The sequence below is a fragment of the Crinia signifera genome, chromosome 3 (genome assembly GCF_055691185.1).
Source record: "Crinia signifera chromosome 3, ASM5569118v1, whole genome shotgun sequence".
NCBI classification, from domain to species: Eukaryota; Metazoa; Chordata; class Amphibia; order Anura; family Myobatrachidae; genus Crinia; species Crinia signifera.
In genome coordinates, this window is record NC_139219.1 from 75099164 (window position 1) to 75118214 (window position 19051).

General features: G+C 41.5%; 1 protein-coding gene across 7 annotated transcripts in view; it reads left to right on the forward strand.

Annotated features, from left to right (window-relative positions):
* Nucleotides 1-19051, forward strand: part of ACTN2 (actinin alpha 2) — a 110118-nt gene that overhangs the window by 59600 nt on the left and 31467 nt on the right. For 4 of the 7 annotated variants that reach the window (XM_083176023.1, XM_083176020.1, XM_083176021.1 and 1 more), the window contains 4 exons: nt 7091-7169; nt 14585-14666; nt 15262-15285; nt 15417-15502. In XM_083176023.1, coding sequence (XP_083032149.1) covers nt 7091-7169; nt 14585-14666; nt 15262-15285; nt 15417-15502 — 271 coding nt within the window. The remainder of the gene's footprint in view (nt 1-7090; nt 7170-14584; nt 14667-15261; nt 15286-15416; nt 15503-19051) is intronic. The other 3 variants (XM_083176022.1, XM_083176024.1, XM_083176025.1) reach the window with 3 other exon arrangements.

Consider the following 19051-nt stretch of genomic DNA (forward strand, 5'->3'; position numbering starts at 1 on the left):
AAACACAGCTAATCGGTATAATGATAATGAACTGCAATATAGAGAAAATATGAGGTGCTTAGCATAGTTTTGGCCAAAAATATGGGCCCACCAACCACAACCATGTGACCTCATCTGGAGGATCCCTAACACTAAAGCCCCATTCACACTATAGGTTATTTTAAAATATATCGCTTACAAAGTGCCTTCTAAACTATATATTTTAAGATACAGTCTATTGTGTACACTAAAAATTGTTAATGGAGTGCGCTCCCTGGCATCGTCAAGGATCCCTCCCATCTACTTAACATGTGGATCGATTTTGTCTATGTATCCAACGAACCGCATGTTCAGCAGGTCCCGGTGACGTCACTGAACGATATCGTTTACCGTTATCTGAACTGAACAGATGTCAAATACCAACATAATCTGAAAATAGTTTGGCTACTTGCCTGTAACTGGTATGTAAGTGCACAGGGAACTCTTCCTAGACAAGCAAATGAAAGCTCTTCGAATAACTCATTGTGTATCAAATCAAATCAAATTTATTTGTCACATACAAGTCATACATAGTACAATGGGGCAGATGTATTAAGAGATAAATCCAAGGGTGATAAGGAGAGATAAACGTCCAGCCAATCACCTGCTAACTGCCATGTTACAGGCTGTGTTTGAAAAAAGTCAGTAAGGAGCTGATTGGCTGGACATTTATCTCTCCTTATCACCCATGCATTTATCTCTTGTTAAGGCTTAATACATCTGCCCCATTATGTAGTGAAATGCTTATACAACTGTATGGAAAGCCTCTTGAGAACTATCTAATATCCATTTTATATACATTTTAGTAAGTGGGCATATCATAACTAAATGAGGCTTGTGTATTCTAAAGGTGTCATAAAATAAATGTGATTACATTTTTCAAATGAACCAGGTACCTATTAGTGTATCCATTGCATTTTCATTGATCCAGCAATGTCATAGATTGACGTAAGGCACACAAGACAAGCCCAGATGTCATAGATCTGTATGTGATAGCAGACTGGCATTTCTGGGAGTTCCTGAATTAGGGAAATTCCTCCTGGTCTCCAGATAGAGCAGACGATTCTCCTGCCTAGTGCTTACCCCATGCCTGAGAGGCACGATAGTGTGAACTGAATATCATACCACTACTCTTGAAAGTTACTGAAGTCTTGTACAGTATATTGTCAACTCACAAGACACAAATACATAATTTGGCTCTAAATCTCATCTTACCTTACACATACTGTAGCCTATCCAGGTACCAGCATCAAGTCAAGAACAAAAGAGAAAAGAGGAAGTCTATTCATGGCGCACTGGGTGAACTAATATATAGAATATATATTTTCTCAAATTAGGACTGGTATATTCCATATATTGTGCACAAGGAGGAGAAAAAGAAAGATCTGATCCCTGTGCACTAAATAACAATGCAGTAAGATGTATTAACTTTTATTAGTCTTTTTTAAAATGCTTTTTTAACTTCAGCGAAATATACTTAAAATAAAGATTAGTGTAAAGAAATAAAGTGTGAATTTAAAATAAAGCTGTGTGTTGTTGCCCTGACGTGCGTGTATTTATTCCTGGTGTGCTATTACAATAGATACAGTAGTTGTAAAGTTCCCTGGTCAGACAAAATCTGTCCCATCGGCGTCTGGTAACCTTCAGCGTGAGCCACTCACTACGAAAGAGTGACAGGATACCGATTATTGTTAGTGCATGAGGCAAGGGAATACCATCTCTGGCCGACATACAGTACAACTGAGTATCATTTACAATCTGTCACCACCCTAGACCTGGGCTTCTTAGTATCTTAATAGACGATACTAACTGCTGGGAGCGCACGAGGCAGAAGAAATTTTCCCTGCCCGGCGTATACTAAATACAGCCCACGATTCATCGTATACAGTGTGGGTTGCCCAGGGCAAACGTCCTATATTTTATGTAATTACTTCTCTATAGAATACATCTGTACCACGTGCACCCCAATATCTGGGTACCAGCACAATTTACAACACAGCCTATAAATAATATATGCAAAGTGTCCAGTTATTGTTTATAAAGCTACTCATTTTGATATCATCTTTAGGCTGTTAAGTAATACACTTGAATAGAGTATTAAGTATTACACAAGAAAATTGCTGATTAATAGTATCAAATACTCACTAATACAAGTAATACTCAACTCCAAATACTTTCAATACCACACATTGAATTGATAATCAATCCAAAATTTCCACAGAATAATTGTGGCAACGAAAGAAACCTTGTAGCAAATGAACTGAGGACACACAGCCAACAATCGTGAAACAACTCACTATATAAATACAATGTATAACTTCAACATCTAAAGTGATCTACCTCATACTGGGCTCACAGCTAACAAGTATTTAAATACATTGTATTAATAAAAATAGTGACTTGCCCTACACACTTGTACTATACTGACCCAATAACTGTTTTCAGACAATTTAGAAATATTCCCACGGATAACATCGGTCCAGATGTGCCGATGGGACAGATTTTGTCTGACCAGGGAACTTTACAACTAACTATTGTAATAGCACACCAGAAATAAATACACACACGTCAGGGCAACAACACACAGCTTTATTTTAAATTCACACTTTATTTCTTTACACTAATCTTTATTTTAAGTATATTTCGCTGAAGTTAAAAAAGCATTTTCAAAAAGACTAATAAAAGTTAATACATTTTTACTGCATTGTTATTTAGTGCACAGGGATCAGATCCTTCTTTTTCTCCTCCTTGTGCACAATATATGGAATATACCAGTCCTAATTTGAGAAAATATATATTCTATATATTAGTTCACCCAGTGCGCCATGAATAGACTTCCTCTTTTCTCTTTTGTTCTTTACATTTATTACTGTCTAAGGCTGCGCCCCTCATGGATAACAACAATTGATGTTAAACAAATATAAAGGAGGGGCTCTCTATATCTTTCCTCTACAAATCAAACATTACCAATAAGACCTAGTGCGGTAACCCAAAAATCTGCGTCCACCAGCATCAAGTCAGAAGATGACTGAAATAGGAGAGGGTTAAACATCTGAGGCTGATGATGGCCTTGTGTGGGTCATGTAACTTGGCATCCAATAGGGATGCAGGGATGGCAGGAATTATCTGGGTCATATAGAGTTGTTGGAGGAGGACTCAGCTTCTTTTTCTTGACTTTCCCACCATACCTTTTCCCCTTATTTTGTGGTGGTGGGGGTTGATCATTGTGTTAGAAAGGGATATGGATCGAATGGTCGACAGTCATTAGGTCAACACCGTTGGGTCGACATACAGCTAGGTTGACAGGGTTCTAGGTCGACATGGGTGAAGGTCGACAAGGGTCTAGGTCAACAATGGACTAGGTCAACAGGGTTCATGGTCGACACATGCGTTAGGTCAACAGTCAAACGGTCAACATGGGTTGTTGACCTTTTTGACCTGAATGTCGACACAGTCGACAAGGCCCCCGTCGACATTCACCCACTTTGGCCTATACCCCTGTTGACCTAGCTTTATGTCGACCCAACGTGTCGACCTAATGACTGTCGACCTACAGTAGTTGGGGTCGACAATTTGACTGTATCCCTTAGAAAGAACGTCAGGTTACCTGTTTTTGGGTCATATTTAGATGTTTATGATTAATTCGTGGTTGTTTGGTGCACTCACCTTTGTTGAATTTATACATCTGCTGGATCACACGATCATGGACAGCGACATCACCCGGATGGGTGGGTAGTCAAGGTAGAAGGTTGAGTGGATAGTGTTTGTTGTTAAGCTGTTACGGTTGGGTGTAGAAGATAGCCGTTCTTTCTTGGCTACAATTATGTAATCCTTTTATTTCAGCCATTTGAATTAGAGTTGTTGAATAAATCAGCTAACAATTTCTGCCAAACCTAAGCCTCTGAGTCTTTATATTAGGTTAAGTACTTATATCTGCACATGGGCCCTTATTTTGGTTCACACACAGGCCCTTATTCAGGTCTGATCGCAGTACAAATTTGTTTGGAAAATGGGCAAATGTGCACTGCAGGTGGGGCAGATGTAACATCTATAGAGAGAGTAAAGGTCCATACACACACAAGGATGTGTCACATCGTTAACTACCATCGTTCATTTTCACCCTTGAAGTGAAAATGAAATACCTCGGCATTGCAGTGATCGCTGGTGCACGACGGATGACAAACGAGCACAAACGATGCAGGTCCTTTTTCTATTGAAAAAACAAACAATGTTAACGACCATAGCCAAATTGACCTGCATGCATGGACGATGGCTATGGTCTATAACGACCCACGGGTACGCGCATCGTTTGTAGTCGTCCATCATTCACAGCATAAACACTAGACGATGTTGAAAGATTCACCTCCTAAACGACCCTGAACGAAGTCGTTCTGGGTTGTTCAGGAGGTGATTTATAATGGGGTCGTTCATCATCATTAAGGCATCATCGTAGTGTCTGTATGGGCCTTTAGATTTGTGTGATTTATTTTGTTTCTGTGCAGGGTAAATACTGGCTGCATTATTTTTACACTGCAATTTAGATTTCAGTTTCAACACACCCCAACCAAATTTAAACCTCTCTGCACATGTTACTACCCCACCTGCAGTGCACATGATTTAGCCCATTTTCCAAACAAATTTGTACTGCGATCAGATCTGAATAAGGGCCACACAGGCAAATTCCTTCTCAAATGGACAAAACCATGTGCACTGCAGGTGGAGCAGATGTAACGTGCAGAGAGAGTTCGATTTGGGTGGGGTTTGCTTCAAAGTGAGATCTATATTGCAGTGTAAAAATAATGCAGTCAGTATTTTCCCTGCACAGAAACAAAAAAACTCACCCAAATGTAACTCTGCGAGTAAACCAAAATAAGGGCCATGGTCATTCATCAGCCATTAGGATGTTTATGATTAATACAACTTTCATAGATCAATTCCAAATGACATATGACAAATACTGTATATATGACAAATATAAATGTATTTGGGCTGCTTGTCTCATACAAACATATATGTTTATATGAGACAAGCAGCCCAAATCCTAATCAAATACATTTATCATTTGTCATATATACAGTATTTGTCATATGTCATTTGGAATTCATCTATGAAAGTTTGCATTAATCATAAACATCCTAATGGCTGATGAATGACCATGTGCAGAAATAAGTTCATACCCTCCAACATCTGAAGGGAAGAAACCGGTATACATTCAGAAAGGGGTGTGGCCTCATGGAAAGGGGCGTGGCACCACAAAAAAGGGCGTGGTATTACACATTATACCACACATCGTAATGCCCATTACACATTTTAGTAAACGCTGTAATGCCAATTACACATAAGGCCACACACCGTAATGCCCATTACACATTGTGCCACACATCATGATGACCATTACATACGATATAACAAACCATAATGCCTATTACATATTTGACATATAAATGCTGCTTACCTACATGCTCATTGCTAGGGGGTTCTTTCTCGATGCCAGGGGCTTCATCATGCTCGATGCCAGGGGTTTCATGTTTGATGCCAAGAGGGCTTCATGCTCGTTGCCAAGGGCTTGTTGCCAAGAGGGAGTGCATTGCACATTGCCAAGGGGGAATTAAATGCTGATGGGGGGGGGGGATTGCTCATTGCCAAGGGGAGCCACTGACGCACACTATTGAAAGAAATGACAGCCGGGCAGAGAGAGCTGTCTGTGCACTGCCCGGCTGTATAGTCAAAGCAGATGCAGCAGGCTTGTTCGTCGCTATTTTCAGTTCTCCCGCTGGACGGCCGCGAGCCAATAGGAGCTCACGGTCCGGCAGCCAATCATGAGCGGCCTCACGGACCGCAAGCTCCAGACCATAGGTGCCGATTCTGTGGGTTCTCAAGGGCCTGAGTCCCGCTGCTGGGCCTCCAGATTAGCTTGCTAATTTGCGGCTGCAGCAGCCACATCGCCGGACCCGCCACCTGGAAAACAGTATTCCGGGAAGAGTGTATTCTGTCCGCGGAGTGTCTGCACTGTGGGGGCAGTTATGTACCTGTACTGTGGGGGCATTTATGTACCTGCACTGTGGGGGCATTTATGTACCTGCACTGTGGGGGCATTTATGTATGTGGAACTCTGTTGCCCTAATTTGAATATTGCTCCATAATATACATTGGTATTATTTTGTGGCCACACCCCTTCCCCATGAAGCCACTTGGCTTGAGCACCCACCAGCAAAAACATAAATCGGCACCTATGGTCCAGACTAGGGAGAATTGATAACAGCAACGGTGCTGCTGCCGCTGCTTTGACTATACGGCAGAAACTAGATCCAGCCGGGCAGCGCACAGACAGCTTTCTCTGCCCGGCTGTCAATTCTTTTAAAAAACGGTAAATTCGGTACAAGTTTAATTTGCCTGTACAAAAAACGGTACTATAAACCTCTCTTTGCCCCTATATCTCTGTCCCCTATATGTGGATATAATGTATACTATGATGCTCTTATAATGGCTGGCCACTCCTGTCTGGCGGTTCGCCACACCTCTTTCACTGACGGGCCAAACCGCTTAGTGGTCCCCTATGATTGCATTCCCCTGGTTGGCTCTTTGTGCCCCAGTTCAACAATGTGTATATAAAAAAATACTTTTTGTTTAAAATGTATGTAAAGGAAATGATGTAGCAGTAATTTATTACCACCTGTCTAACTCTACAGAATTTTGTTCTGCTTGTATTTTAAATATGTTGAAAACACAAAATACTTTCTACAGAGTTACTGGTGGTGATCCACATGCCCAATGTATGCTAATTGTTTGGCAGTAGATGAATGGCAGTTGTGAAAAGTTCCAAAATATATAAAATCTCACATATATTTAACTACTGTTGGTAACTAATACATTATTTTTTATTAGATATAGATGGTTCTTACTGTGTCCTCCCACAGCCTAAGAAGCATGCTTTCCATATAGCACAGTACAGAAATATATATTTTGCGATAGTTTTTATTTATGTTTTTGAACATTGGTGATACCTTTCCGTTTAATAATATAGCTGTGACTGTGTAACTATGTTCTTTCTCTTGCATTGTGTGTGATAAAGCTGGAAGGATGGCCTTGGCCTCTGTGCCCTGATCCACAGACATCGGCCTGATCTCCTTGACTACTCCAAGCTACATAAGGTCAACCTCATAAACATCCCATTCTAACGATACCTAACTGCATGCACCTGGTTTGCTGTGCAATAAGTCCCCAAACTACCACTACAATCTATAGAAATGCTACATAAACCCTTTGTAAGCCTATTGTCTTTAGTAACCAGGTGGTGAGCAAAGCGAGCCACCTTGCCCAAAGCATGGCGAGTGAAGTAAGCCTGTGAGGGTCCATTTGGGCTTCCAGATTCAAACCCTCCCTTCCCCCCACTTCTCGTGACAACAGAGGTCCTTTCTACAAATAAGATCTAGTCCTAACCATAACTAAAAGCAGGGATAGAAAAATTCCACAGTGATGTTTGCGGTTCTTTATAAATTGATAGGCTGAATTAAATTGGTTGATCTCACAACATGGCTGCCTCCACCACGAACAGGCGCCATGACTCATGAGCGTTTTATGCATGAACAGTGTAGCGGCCAACAATTTTACCTTATATGCTTCAATTTAAGTGTGTAGTATTCATCAATTTATTCAGTTCCATTCTCTTGTTCTCATATGCACATAGCATAGTAGGTGATTATCTCACTTAAGGACAACACACACACTAGTACAATTTGGGCCCTTTTCATCCAATTCTGACAGATCGGGCCGAGAATTCAGATAAAAAGTGTCAAATCACATGAGTTTCAGCTATGATTCTGATCTGATACATGGTACTTTGTGCATCAGATCGGAGCCTGAGATCACAAGTATTGCACTATAGATTTACTGGATCCCGCAGCCCTTGCTGGGGTCGCTAATGATACATCATATGCAAAATGGCGTCAGTCAGCATATGATGCTGCTGCCGGGGAAGCTGCTGGCCAGGTCAAGGGAAATATTATGCGTCTACTACCTCATGGAAATCGCAAAAGTGTATGGGGGCAATTAGTGTATGTTGTCTCATTCCATGTAAGATCACTGAAGCCCAAACTGTATTCTAATGAAAACCAGATTGTCCAAGGGAAAACATTTTTCGGTGTGGTATTTCCTAGGTTGACAAAGGTTGCCATGCACACTGTATAAATGTGCTTGCAATGCTGCACTCAGCACAAAGGGGGTTATTCTAGTTCACTCTTTCTGACAAAATCCTTCTTAGATGGACAAAACCATGTGCACTGCAGGTGGAGCAGATGTGACATATGTAGAGAGAATTAGATTTGGGTGGGGTTTTACTTCAAAGTGAGATCTATATTGCAGTGTAAAAATAAAGCAGCCAGTATTTACCCTGCACAGAAACAAAATTACTAACCCAAATCAAATTCTCTCTGCACATTTTACATCTGCCCCCCCTGCAGTGCACATGGTTTTGTCCATCTAAGAAGGAATTTGTCAGAAAGAGTGAACTAGAATAACCCCCAATATTATCTAACTCTATACCCATTTGGATTAACAATTATTCAGTATATTTTTATACTCTAATTGTTTGTTATAACTTTTTTGTACTACTTTGTGCTACAGTAATGTAGCACAGAGTAGTACAAAAAAAGTTATAACAAACAATTAGAGTATAAAAATCTACTGAATAATTGTTAATTGTGTTTGTGCAGTAGAGTAGGTGGTGTTATTTAAGTATGTGCATATACAGTGAGCGTATTGATATATATCGCTATTAAATGGTAGCGCAAGGCACGTCAATAGGGCCTATTCAAGACCTAAAAATAGGATGAATCAGCTTCTAATTAGGACCAGTTTGGACAAAATTAGTGTAATGTCATTTCAGCATTGGTCAACCCGTTAATCTTTGATTTATGAGACATTAGTAATGGGAAATACATGTGGTCCCGCTAGTAATCAGTAGGTATAGCCTTCAAAAATTCTGCTATTAATAGTATAATGATAATCGGGCTATACATGAACAGGTATCAAAAGGAAAGGAGAAGATGAGTATAGGACAACGTGTTGAGATCAAACCTTTCTGCTGCCTGGCATCATCATATCAGCGGACGGAAGGAGAGAGAAGACATTGACACGTTGATAGAAAATATATGTGTGCGGAGGACACAGAAGTGTCTGTAGTGTTAGGTCAGCCCTAAATTATATTTAAAAAAAAAATGGTACTTGTTTCCTAGCATGGCGCCCATCGCATACCGCACATACCGAGCCCGAAGCGTGGCGAGAGCAGCAAGCCCGCGAGGGGCGGCGGTACGCGTCCTCCAACCTTTTCATACCCCCACTATCCACATCGGCGTGGAGTTGATTTTAGATAGTGTGGCGAGCCTGAAGCGTGGCGAGCGCAGCGAGCCCTGCGAGGGGAAGTGGAATACGAGCCCGAAGCGTGGCGAGCGCAGAGAACCCAGCGAGGGGACGCGGAATACATGTAAAGTAATCCGGCTGCGCTCGCCACGCTTCGGGCTCGGTGGCTCGCTCCGCTCGCCACACTATCTAAAGTCATCTCCACGCCGACGTGGATAGTGGTGGTATGAAAAGTTTGGAGGACGCGTACCACCACCCCACGCTTCCGGTTGGCGTTAAAAGTGGGGGTAGCGTTGACAATGGGAGTGCATTTAACATTGTAAGCACCCATCAGGGTGCTTGTACAATAAAAAATCGAATCACATCGCATGCCGCTATATTGCATGCGATGCGATTGTATAAGATGGACTACGATGAAAATCGGGGGGCCGTGCTAGGAAACAAGTACCGAAAAAAAAAAGTAGCAAACTCCAGCTCGTAGCAAACAGATTGTTATGGAAGCTGTTCCCAAAAGTGATTTGTGTGTACAGCGCATTCGGAAAGTAATCACAGCACTTCACTTTTTCCACATTTTGTTATGTTACAGCCTTATTTCAAAATGGAATAAAAAAAATTCCCTCAAAATTCTGCACACAATACCCCATAATGGAAATGTGAAAAAAGTTTTGGGGGAGATTTTGGCAAATTTAGTAAAAATAAAAAAAGAAGAAATCGCATGTACATAAGTATTCACAGCCTTTGCCATGAAGCTCAAAATTAAGACACATGTGACTCCTGATTCCAGTGATCATTCTTCAGATGTTCCTACAGCTTAATTGGAGTCCACCTGGGGTAAATTTAGTTGATTGGACATGATTTGGAAAGGCACACACCTGTCTCAATAAGGTCCAACACCTGACAGTGCATGTTAGAGTACAAACCAAGCATCAATTCAAAGGAATTGTCTGTAGACCTGCGAGATAGGATTGTCTTGAAGCCAAATTCTAGGGAAGGGTACAAAAAAATATCTGCTGGTTTAAAAGATCCCAGTGAGCAGTTCATCATCCATAAATGGAACAAGTTTGAAACCACCAGGACGCTTCCTAGAGCTGGCTGGTCATCTACACTGAGCACTTGGGGTAGAAGAGGCCTAGTCAGGGAGGTGACCAATAACCCGATAGTCACTCTGTCAGAGCTACCACATTCCTCTAGGGAGAGAAGAGAACCTTTATCATTATTATTATTGTTATTTTATATGGAGCCATAAGGGTTCCGCAGGGCTTGGCAATACATAGATGAGCAAAATAACAAAACAAGATATCAAAGGAGTCCTTCAGGACAACTCTGTGAATGTCCTTGAGTGGCCCAGCCAGAGCCTAGACTTGAATCTGAAGACATCTGAAAATTGCTGTGCACCGATGCTTCCCATCCAACCTGATGGAGCTTGAAAGGTACTGCAAAGTGGAATGGGCAAAGCTGGCCAAAGATATGTAGGTGTGCCAAGCTTGTGGCATTATATTCAAAAAGACTTAAGGCTGTAATTGCTGCATCAACAAAGTATTGAGCAAAGGCTGTGAATACTTATGTACATTTGATTTCTACATTTTTATTTGTAATACATTTTGCAAAAATCTCCCCCAATTTTTTTTCACATCATCATTATGGGGTACTGTGTGTGGAATTTTGAGGGAAAAAATTTATTTATTCCATTTTGGAATAAGGCTGTAACATAACAAAATGTGGAAAAAAGTGAAGCATTGTGAATACTTTCCAGATGTAGTATATCTATGTATTCAGTAAATAGGCCTATCTAGAGGTCCCCACACTGCACACCCTGCACCAAGGGCCGGTGCAATAGTGTTTTCTGTGCCCCCCTACAAATGATAAATTTGCGCCTTCCCATACATTACAAAGTGACATTGCATTCAGGAAGAAAGGGGTATGGCCATACAATAGTACCCCTATTTTCAATTACACCATGATACAGGTACACATCATATAAACCCTTAATTCATAATAAATGGCATTCACATGCGAACGCGGACATGCACCTTGCCTCCGGGGGGGGGGGGGGGGGCAGTTCTCGGAGCAGGACACCGCAAGTCTAGGTCAACAGAGATTTGCGAGCACTGAAGAAATCATTCGATGGTCAGCAAACATTGAATGATTTTGGACCCATACACTAGCCTATGAATGGATGTTTATGCAAAACATCCATTCGCAGTGCGGCGGGTACATTCGCAGTGCGGCGGGTACATTCGCTGTGCGGTGGGGGGGCAGGCATTTGCACGCCTGGTGGACGGCGTTACAAGGCTCGCTAAGCAGCAAACTCACACTGCTTAGCTAGCAAACCAGAATGACCCCATAAGGCCGACAGTAGTTGCACACATAATTTCCACAATAGTAGCGCAGCTTACACACATAGGCCCTGATTCTGGTCCATTCCACTGACTTATATTTGCGAGCCCTGCAGAAATCATTTGATGGTCGGTGGTTCGGCGGGAACATGGAGTGGCACAACAACTGCTCGTAAGCTGCTCGTAATAGTACCCAGAGTAGTAGCACTGCTTACACACATAATGCTCCCAGTAGTAGCGCCGCTTACACACATAGGCCCTCATTCTACATCGATTCACAGCCTTGCCTGCGGGGGGTAAAAATCATTCACTGATTTTGTGATTTTGAAAGCGCGTACGCTCAGACCTGAGACATCTTTCTGGTGTCTTAGACCTGCGGGTCCCTGTATGGGAAGCGGGCGGACAGCTGACATCTGCTGACGTCAGCTTTCCATCAAAAACCAATGTAGACCTTCTCAATATCGACGTTTTGACCCTTTTGACCTTAGGCATGTCGATCTTTTCATGTGTCGACCTAAAGCCTGTCAACCTTCAGTGGTCAACCCAATGTAGAGTATGTTGACCTTACTTGTGTTGACCCAACGACCCGTCTCAGAGCTCAATACCCACACAGTAACACTGTATTAAAGTAGAAACCTCCTCTTATAGGGGTTTATTTACTAAGATGGTTCTATTGCAGATGGGGTGTTGCTATGGGCAACTAATCAGAATCTGCGTCTTATTTATTTAGCATTTACTAGAAGATAATAGATAGAATCTGATGGTTGCACATAGCAACATCCCATTTTAATAGAACTCCCATCTTCATAAATAAACCCCATAGTGTGGGATCACTGATTAGCATTGCTGTCCGTGTGGGGGTAAAATGGGTGCATGACAGAAGGTTATTAGTGTGGGACATTACTGAGAGGCAGAGAACCCCACCCATGTGAGTACTGATGAGTTACAGTTTCAGGCCGAGCAACAAACTGTACTAAGCAAAAACTTCCAGGAACTTGGTAGACAACTACTGTATATGACCCTCCGGACCCCACAACAATGGCACGCCCTGCACCCACTATACCTATGCTGCCCATGCTTACAGTTTAACCGGTCTTATTGAAAACCCGTCATGACTGATATTACTTCATTGTGCTTCTAACGGAAAGGCTTCTGTCTAGATCACTGCCCTATTTTTGGAAACATGAGAGTGTTGGCACTGTTGATATTACAGCCTGTCTATACAGTGTAATCCCAGGGAACACTGTCTAATCTCCCTCTCCCTCCCGAATAAGAGGCTGAGATAATGCTAAAAGAGGAATCATAAATCATTTTGACGAAACCATTTCCAACATGGAATCCTACATAACAGAGTCAGTTTATATAAGCAGAAGCTATACATTTCAGATTGGTTGCACTTCATTCTCCCCCTCATTGCTGTTTTAAACACAATCTGAGAACATGGCAATTTCACAAAATCAGCATCTGATAAATCAGACCCACAATGTTATTTGAACTTATTTTAACCTATGTTCAACAATGAATATTCTAATATATTTTTCTGACATTAATGGTATATAACTCTCATTTGGATGCAGGTTGTTTAAGGCCTTTAGATTAGAATGTAAGCTCTCACGAGCAGGGCCCTCTCTTCTCATGTGTTTGTTTTAGAATATATATATATCTGCTACCCTAGTAACTGCTTCAGTGTCCTGTCCCCGGATATAACTGTCTTTATTTACTATGTACATGTCCTAAATGTCTTTGTACTGTAATTTGTTCTTTAATTTTTTTTTTCTCATTTATGTATTGCATACTTACTTTTGAAATCTAGTTTCAGGGAGATTATAGTTAGTAGGATAATTTTGCACAGCACCCCATAGGGGGCGTGTCATGCTCCACTTAATGGGCGTGTCTAGTTCCATATATGGAGATATTGTGAAAAGAGATTGCGCACAATGCAACAAGAAGTGTGGGTATGTACAGTACTGCTACATCTGTGAGGAATCTTGTAAAATGACTTATATACAAATAGATGAGCCCCAAAGCAGTTAGTAAGAGCTACTATACTTAGTATGCTGGGAAATGGTCCTGATGATTCAATGTAAATGTATCTGTCTCTCATTCCTTATTTCCCCAAAAATGTAACAGTGTAATGTGGGCTAGGTGAAATGAGGGAGATTTCTAGACTAATCAGGGAGAGAGGGAGATTGCTGCTATTTCAGGGAGTCTCCTGCAGAATGCAGGAGGGTAGGCAGCTATAATGTATTGTTAGGGTGCTGCAGAACCCTTTGGCACTAAATAAACAATAATAATAATAATAATAATAATAATAATAATAATAATTTCTAGACAGTATGATAGTGGGGGGGGGTACTAAGATGGGAGTCATATTTCACATAGCATGTTGTTATGGCAACCAATCAGAATCGACTTCTACTTATTTATTAATTTAGCACCTTCTAGTAGTGAATAGACAGTATCTGATTGGTTGTTCATAGCAATAATAACCCATGTGAAATAAAACTCCCATCTTAGTTAATTTTCCCCAGGGTCTTCCTCCAAGCAATAAAGGAAACAGCGCCATCTGCTGTCTTCATTGTCTAAGTTTTAACAGGAACCATGGGGCTCATGCAGCACAAATTTGCAGCCCTGGTAATTATCTAATGACCGGCCATGCGCACCATCCTTGTAGCTGTAGGATAACTTCCATTGAAATGTAAAAAGCAGCAATTGCATGTTTGTAACCTACTGTAACCTACTAATGATTGTGGTACTTCAACTAGAGAATTAATTTTGATTAACAACAGATTGATGTCTTCAAGTCAATAAAATGTAACTATACATAAAAGAGAAAATATTATTCTCTTACATTATAATTTGTTTTAAAACAGGACGACCCAGTGGGAAACATTAACTTGGCGATGGACATTGCTGAAAAATACCTGGATATTCCAAAGATGTTGGACGCTGAAGGTAGAAATCTGTTGTTTCTTTGTGGTGTGCGCAGTTTATCTTAAGTAAATGTGAATGTACAGTATATGCAGAACATCCTGTCAGTAATATCATGTTGGCTGCTGGGGAGAGATGCCGCACACCACTGCATACACTATCGTGTGTCACATGACACATGTACGTCTCCTCAACCTGGAAGCAGGAGAATTGCGCTAGTAACATAACAACATATATCGGCCGATCCGATGTGATTTTTTTACCTGTTCATAACCCCACTATCCACTACGCATGGAGTTGATTTTATATAGTGTGGCGAGTGCAGTAATCCGCGTCCCCTCGCCACGCTTCGGGCTCGGTGGCTCACTGTGCTCGCCACACTATATAAAATCAACTCCATGCGTAGTGGATAGTGGGGTTATGAACAGGTAAAAAATTGGATCGCATCGGATCGGCCGATATATCGGCCTATATCGCATCCGATATATCAGCCGCCGTGAAACTAAACAAGTACCAAATTATTTTACTGACTGAATTCACGTGCCAATATGTAGATTTATATACAACTTATGATTACTGCGTCCATTCATGATTGTGACTGTATTTTTCCCAATAAAAGCATACATTTGCTGGATTTATTCAGGTAAAATACACATATGAATTTTCTGTGACTTTGCAAGATATAATGATGTTTAACAAACATATTGTTGACATAGAAGTTCTGCCCATCAGTAAGTAATGAGCAATTCTCCCATTTTCTTGATTTCCCTGAAGATATTGTAAACACGCCCAAGCCTGACGAGAGAGCGCTTATGACTTATGTGTCATGTTTTTACCATGCATTTGCTGGAGCCGAACAGGTATGTGAAACTTTTAGATTTAGCATAGCTAAATAATCTTGTGGTAATGTACACACAGGGGCATAAGTACATAACAGGAGCCTGCGGGGCAAGATAGATATTGGTCCCCCTCAACACCTCAATTCCAATAGCACTCAGACACACACTCCCCCAACTGACATTCACTACAAATACTCTAGCAGCACCCAGTCACACGCACCCCCACATTCACTACTTACACCCAAACAGCACCCGACCACACCAGAACTCACTATCAACATACCAGAAACATCCACTCTTACCCACCCCCCACATTCACTACGAACACCCCAGCAGCACCCAATCTATCACACCCATATTCACTACTAGCACCCCAGCAGCACACTAATATTTACTACCAACATACCAGCAGCACTCAGTCAGACCCACATTACCTACTAACATCCCGGAAGTGCCTAGTCACCCCACCACCAAATTCAAAAAGCACCCAGTCACACACATATCATTAACACCCCAGCAGCACCCAGTCATACCCACCCCCTTTCACTACTAACACCACAGCAGCCCCCAGTCAGCCCTGCTCCAGATTCACTGCCAACATACTAGAAGCACTCAATCACACCCACATTCCCTGCTAACACCCAGCAGAACTCAGTCACACCCACATTTAATACTAACACCCCAGCAGCACCCAGTCACACCCACCCACTTTCACTACTAACACCACAGCAGCACCCAGTCACCCCTGCTCTACATTCATTGCAGACATACTAGAAGCAGGCAATCATATCCACATTCCCTGCTAACACCCAGCAGAACCCAGTCACACCCACATTTAATACTAACACCCCAGTCACACCGCCCCCACATACATTCACTACTAGCACCCCACCAGCACTAGACACACAATCTCTTACTCTTCCAAAACCTGCTGGAGACTAGGGATGGCCATCGACCATCGTTGATTCAAATTCATTGACGGTTTATGACTGATGTAAAATAGTTTTTCCTTTGATGGAGAAGGGGGGGGGGGGGACCAGATGGTTTCCCTCCATCGAGGACAGCATGAGGACAGTCAAAGAAAAGCGATGGCTACCTCTAGGTAAAAGCCTCAATGGCCATACATCACATAGTATGCAACCATTGATGACTGTTTGCACTATCACCATCAATGGCAACCATCAAAGTAAATAGCACTGGTGGCCATACTTACCGAAGACCCTTGATTTTATGGTAGTAAGAATTTTGTTAGGAAATTTACAGAAACTCTGTCACCCTCCCCAGCTTCAATAAATTATCACCTCACAACCACACTAAAATTGGGGATAAATGCACCCAAAAATATTTTGTGGATCAAATACAATTGTGACCTAAGGATACATTTAGTAAGTAGCTGCTTGCTCAGAGTGTTTAGATGTGAATAGTAGTGCTGTTCTAAGTTGGGGACTTTTGGAAACTGCCGCTTAGCAAATTTTGCATAGTTACAGGCAGAAGGCATCAAGCAATATATTCAAATGGATACTGTAGCTAGAACTTTGTGGGCCCCATAACAACATTTTGAAGAGATCCCTGTTCCATAGCTTCTAGAGATACCTCTCCACAGAGGTATCCCATTATAGTGCCTTGGTTCATTTTCTGAAACATAGTGCCAATCGGCAGTGTCTAGGCCAACAGTCACTAGCTCAACCACTATTGGTTGACAGTGATAAGTTGCAGGTGCTCTGTCAAAGATTTCCAAGTAGTCCTGCTTCTCAGAAGTTTGCTGTTGGAGGTTGCAGATTCAGTCCATTGTTATTCACCGTAGTTTCTGGTTCAAGCCATTTTCATTATTTCTGAAACAAGTCAGTTATTCACTGAAATAAGTTCCGTTATTCACTTGAGTTTCAGGTTCAAGCCTTCGTTATTCTGAACCAAGTCAATTATTTACTGGAGTTCCCTTTTCAGCTTTCATTATGTCACAACTGTGGTGTTTGGTGGTGTTTGGAGTACAGTTCTAGGCCCCTCCCTACAAAAAAGACATTGAACTAGAGAAGGTTCAGCATAGGGCAACTGAGCTAATAAAAGGGATGGAGAACATGGGACATGAAGACAGATTAGCCAAACTAGGAATTAAAAAAAAAGACATTTAAGAGGAGACATGCTCAACATGTATGAATATATTAAGGGGCAATATAAGGAACAATCAAGAACCCTCTTTACCCTAAGGTCAGCGACCAAGACAAGAGCGCATCCACTTAAACTAGAGGAGAGAAGGTTTTGTACTGTTAGGAGGAGGGGGTTCTTTACGGTGAGGGTAGTAATGGTGTGGAACTCACTGCCAACTGAGGTGGTGATGGCAGATACATTAAATACATTTAAGAACAAATTGGACAAGTACTTGATGGATAATAACATCAGAGTTATAATCAGCAAGCTATGGTCTAGTGGGGAGATCAGTAGGTTAAAAAAAGCCATATCCAATAAACCGATTATGCTAATGATAGTATCAATATGTGCAATCCTAGAGGGGAGATCATATCTAGGATTTATGGGCGGTATTCAGTGTCGGGTCACGACTGTTGGGCTGTCTGCGGCTGGGAGCTCATCAATTCCCAGCCGTTCTCGGCAGAATGAGCCTGACTGCTTGTGAAGTCGGGCTCGTTCTGCCGAATCCCCTGTTCAATGCTGTTGAGGAAGACAGCATTGAATAGGGCTCCACCGCCATTTTCCCCATCGGAAATGGCGGCGGGAGATTGAATATCCCCCTTAGTCTAATGAGCCTAGTTAAACAGGTTGAACTTGATGGACAAATGTCCTTATTCGACCTTATCTACTATGTTAAAGCTAATAAAATGCATATGTATTGGCCTCCTGAATAAGGAAATTATATTTTTAAGGCTATATTGACTGAAAATTACGTCTGTTGCTTGGTCCTCCTTCGAGGTTCCTATGCATGGATTCTTCTTGACATTCTGACAATGGAGCATCGGTGCCAAGGATGCTGGGACTCTAAAATGATAAGGAACTACTACTGGTAGCTCTTAGGAGAGACCAATGAGACACTGTACAAATGGGAAGTACAAAAATCTATTTCCCTAACGCAAAGTGACTTTACATTAAATTTTTTATCACAATTACAATTTGGATAATTTGGGCTGAGAGTTTCTGGAGTTTCATTTCTGCACTTTTTAATTGTCTCTATAGTTTTCATTTTTAAATTTTCACTTATCTTATCTCTAGCTTTGGTATCTAATAAATGTGATGCCATAGGGAAAATCAGATTTTATACTGAATTCAGCATCATTAAATTAGGAGAAAACACATTCGCATTCACATAGTGTTATATATCGCCGATAAAGAATTAACCACTTTTCACCACAATTTCCCAATAAAACCTCACTGAGGCAGCTGAGCAATGCTTACCACTTTGGATCAATGACCTTTAAGAGTCAAAGATTTTTTTTAACATAATGTTCAAGATCATTACTGTTCCATTCTGAATCCATTGGATGTTATGGAGCTCAAATGTTGGGTCAAGACAGATATGTCCCATGAATTTAGTTGTTTTCTGTGATAGTTAATGGATGTATT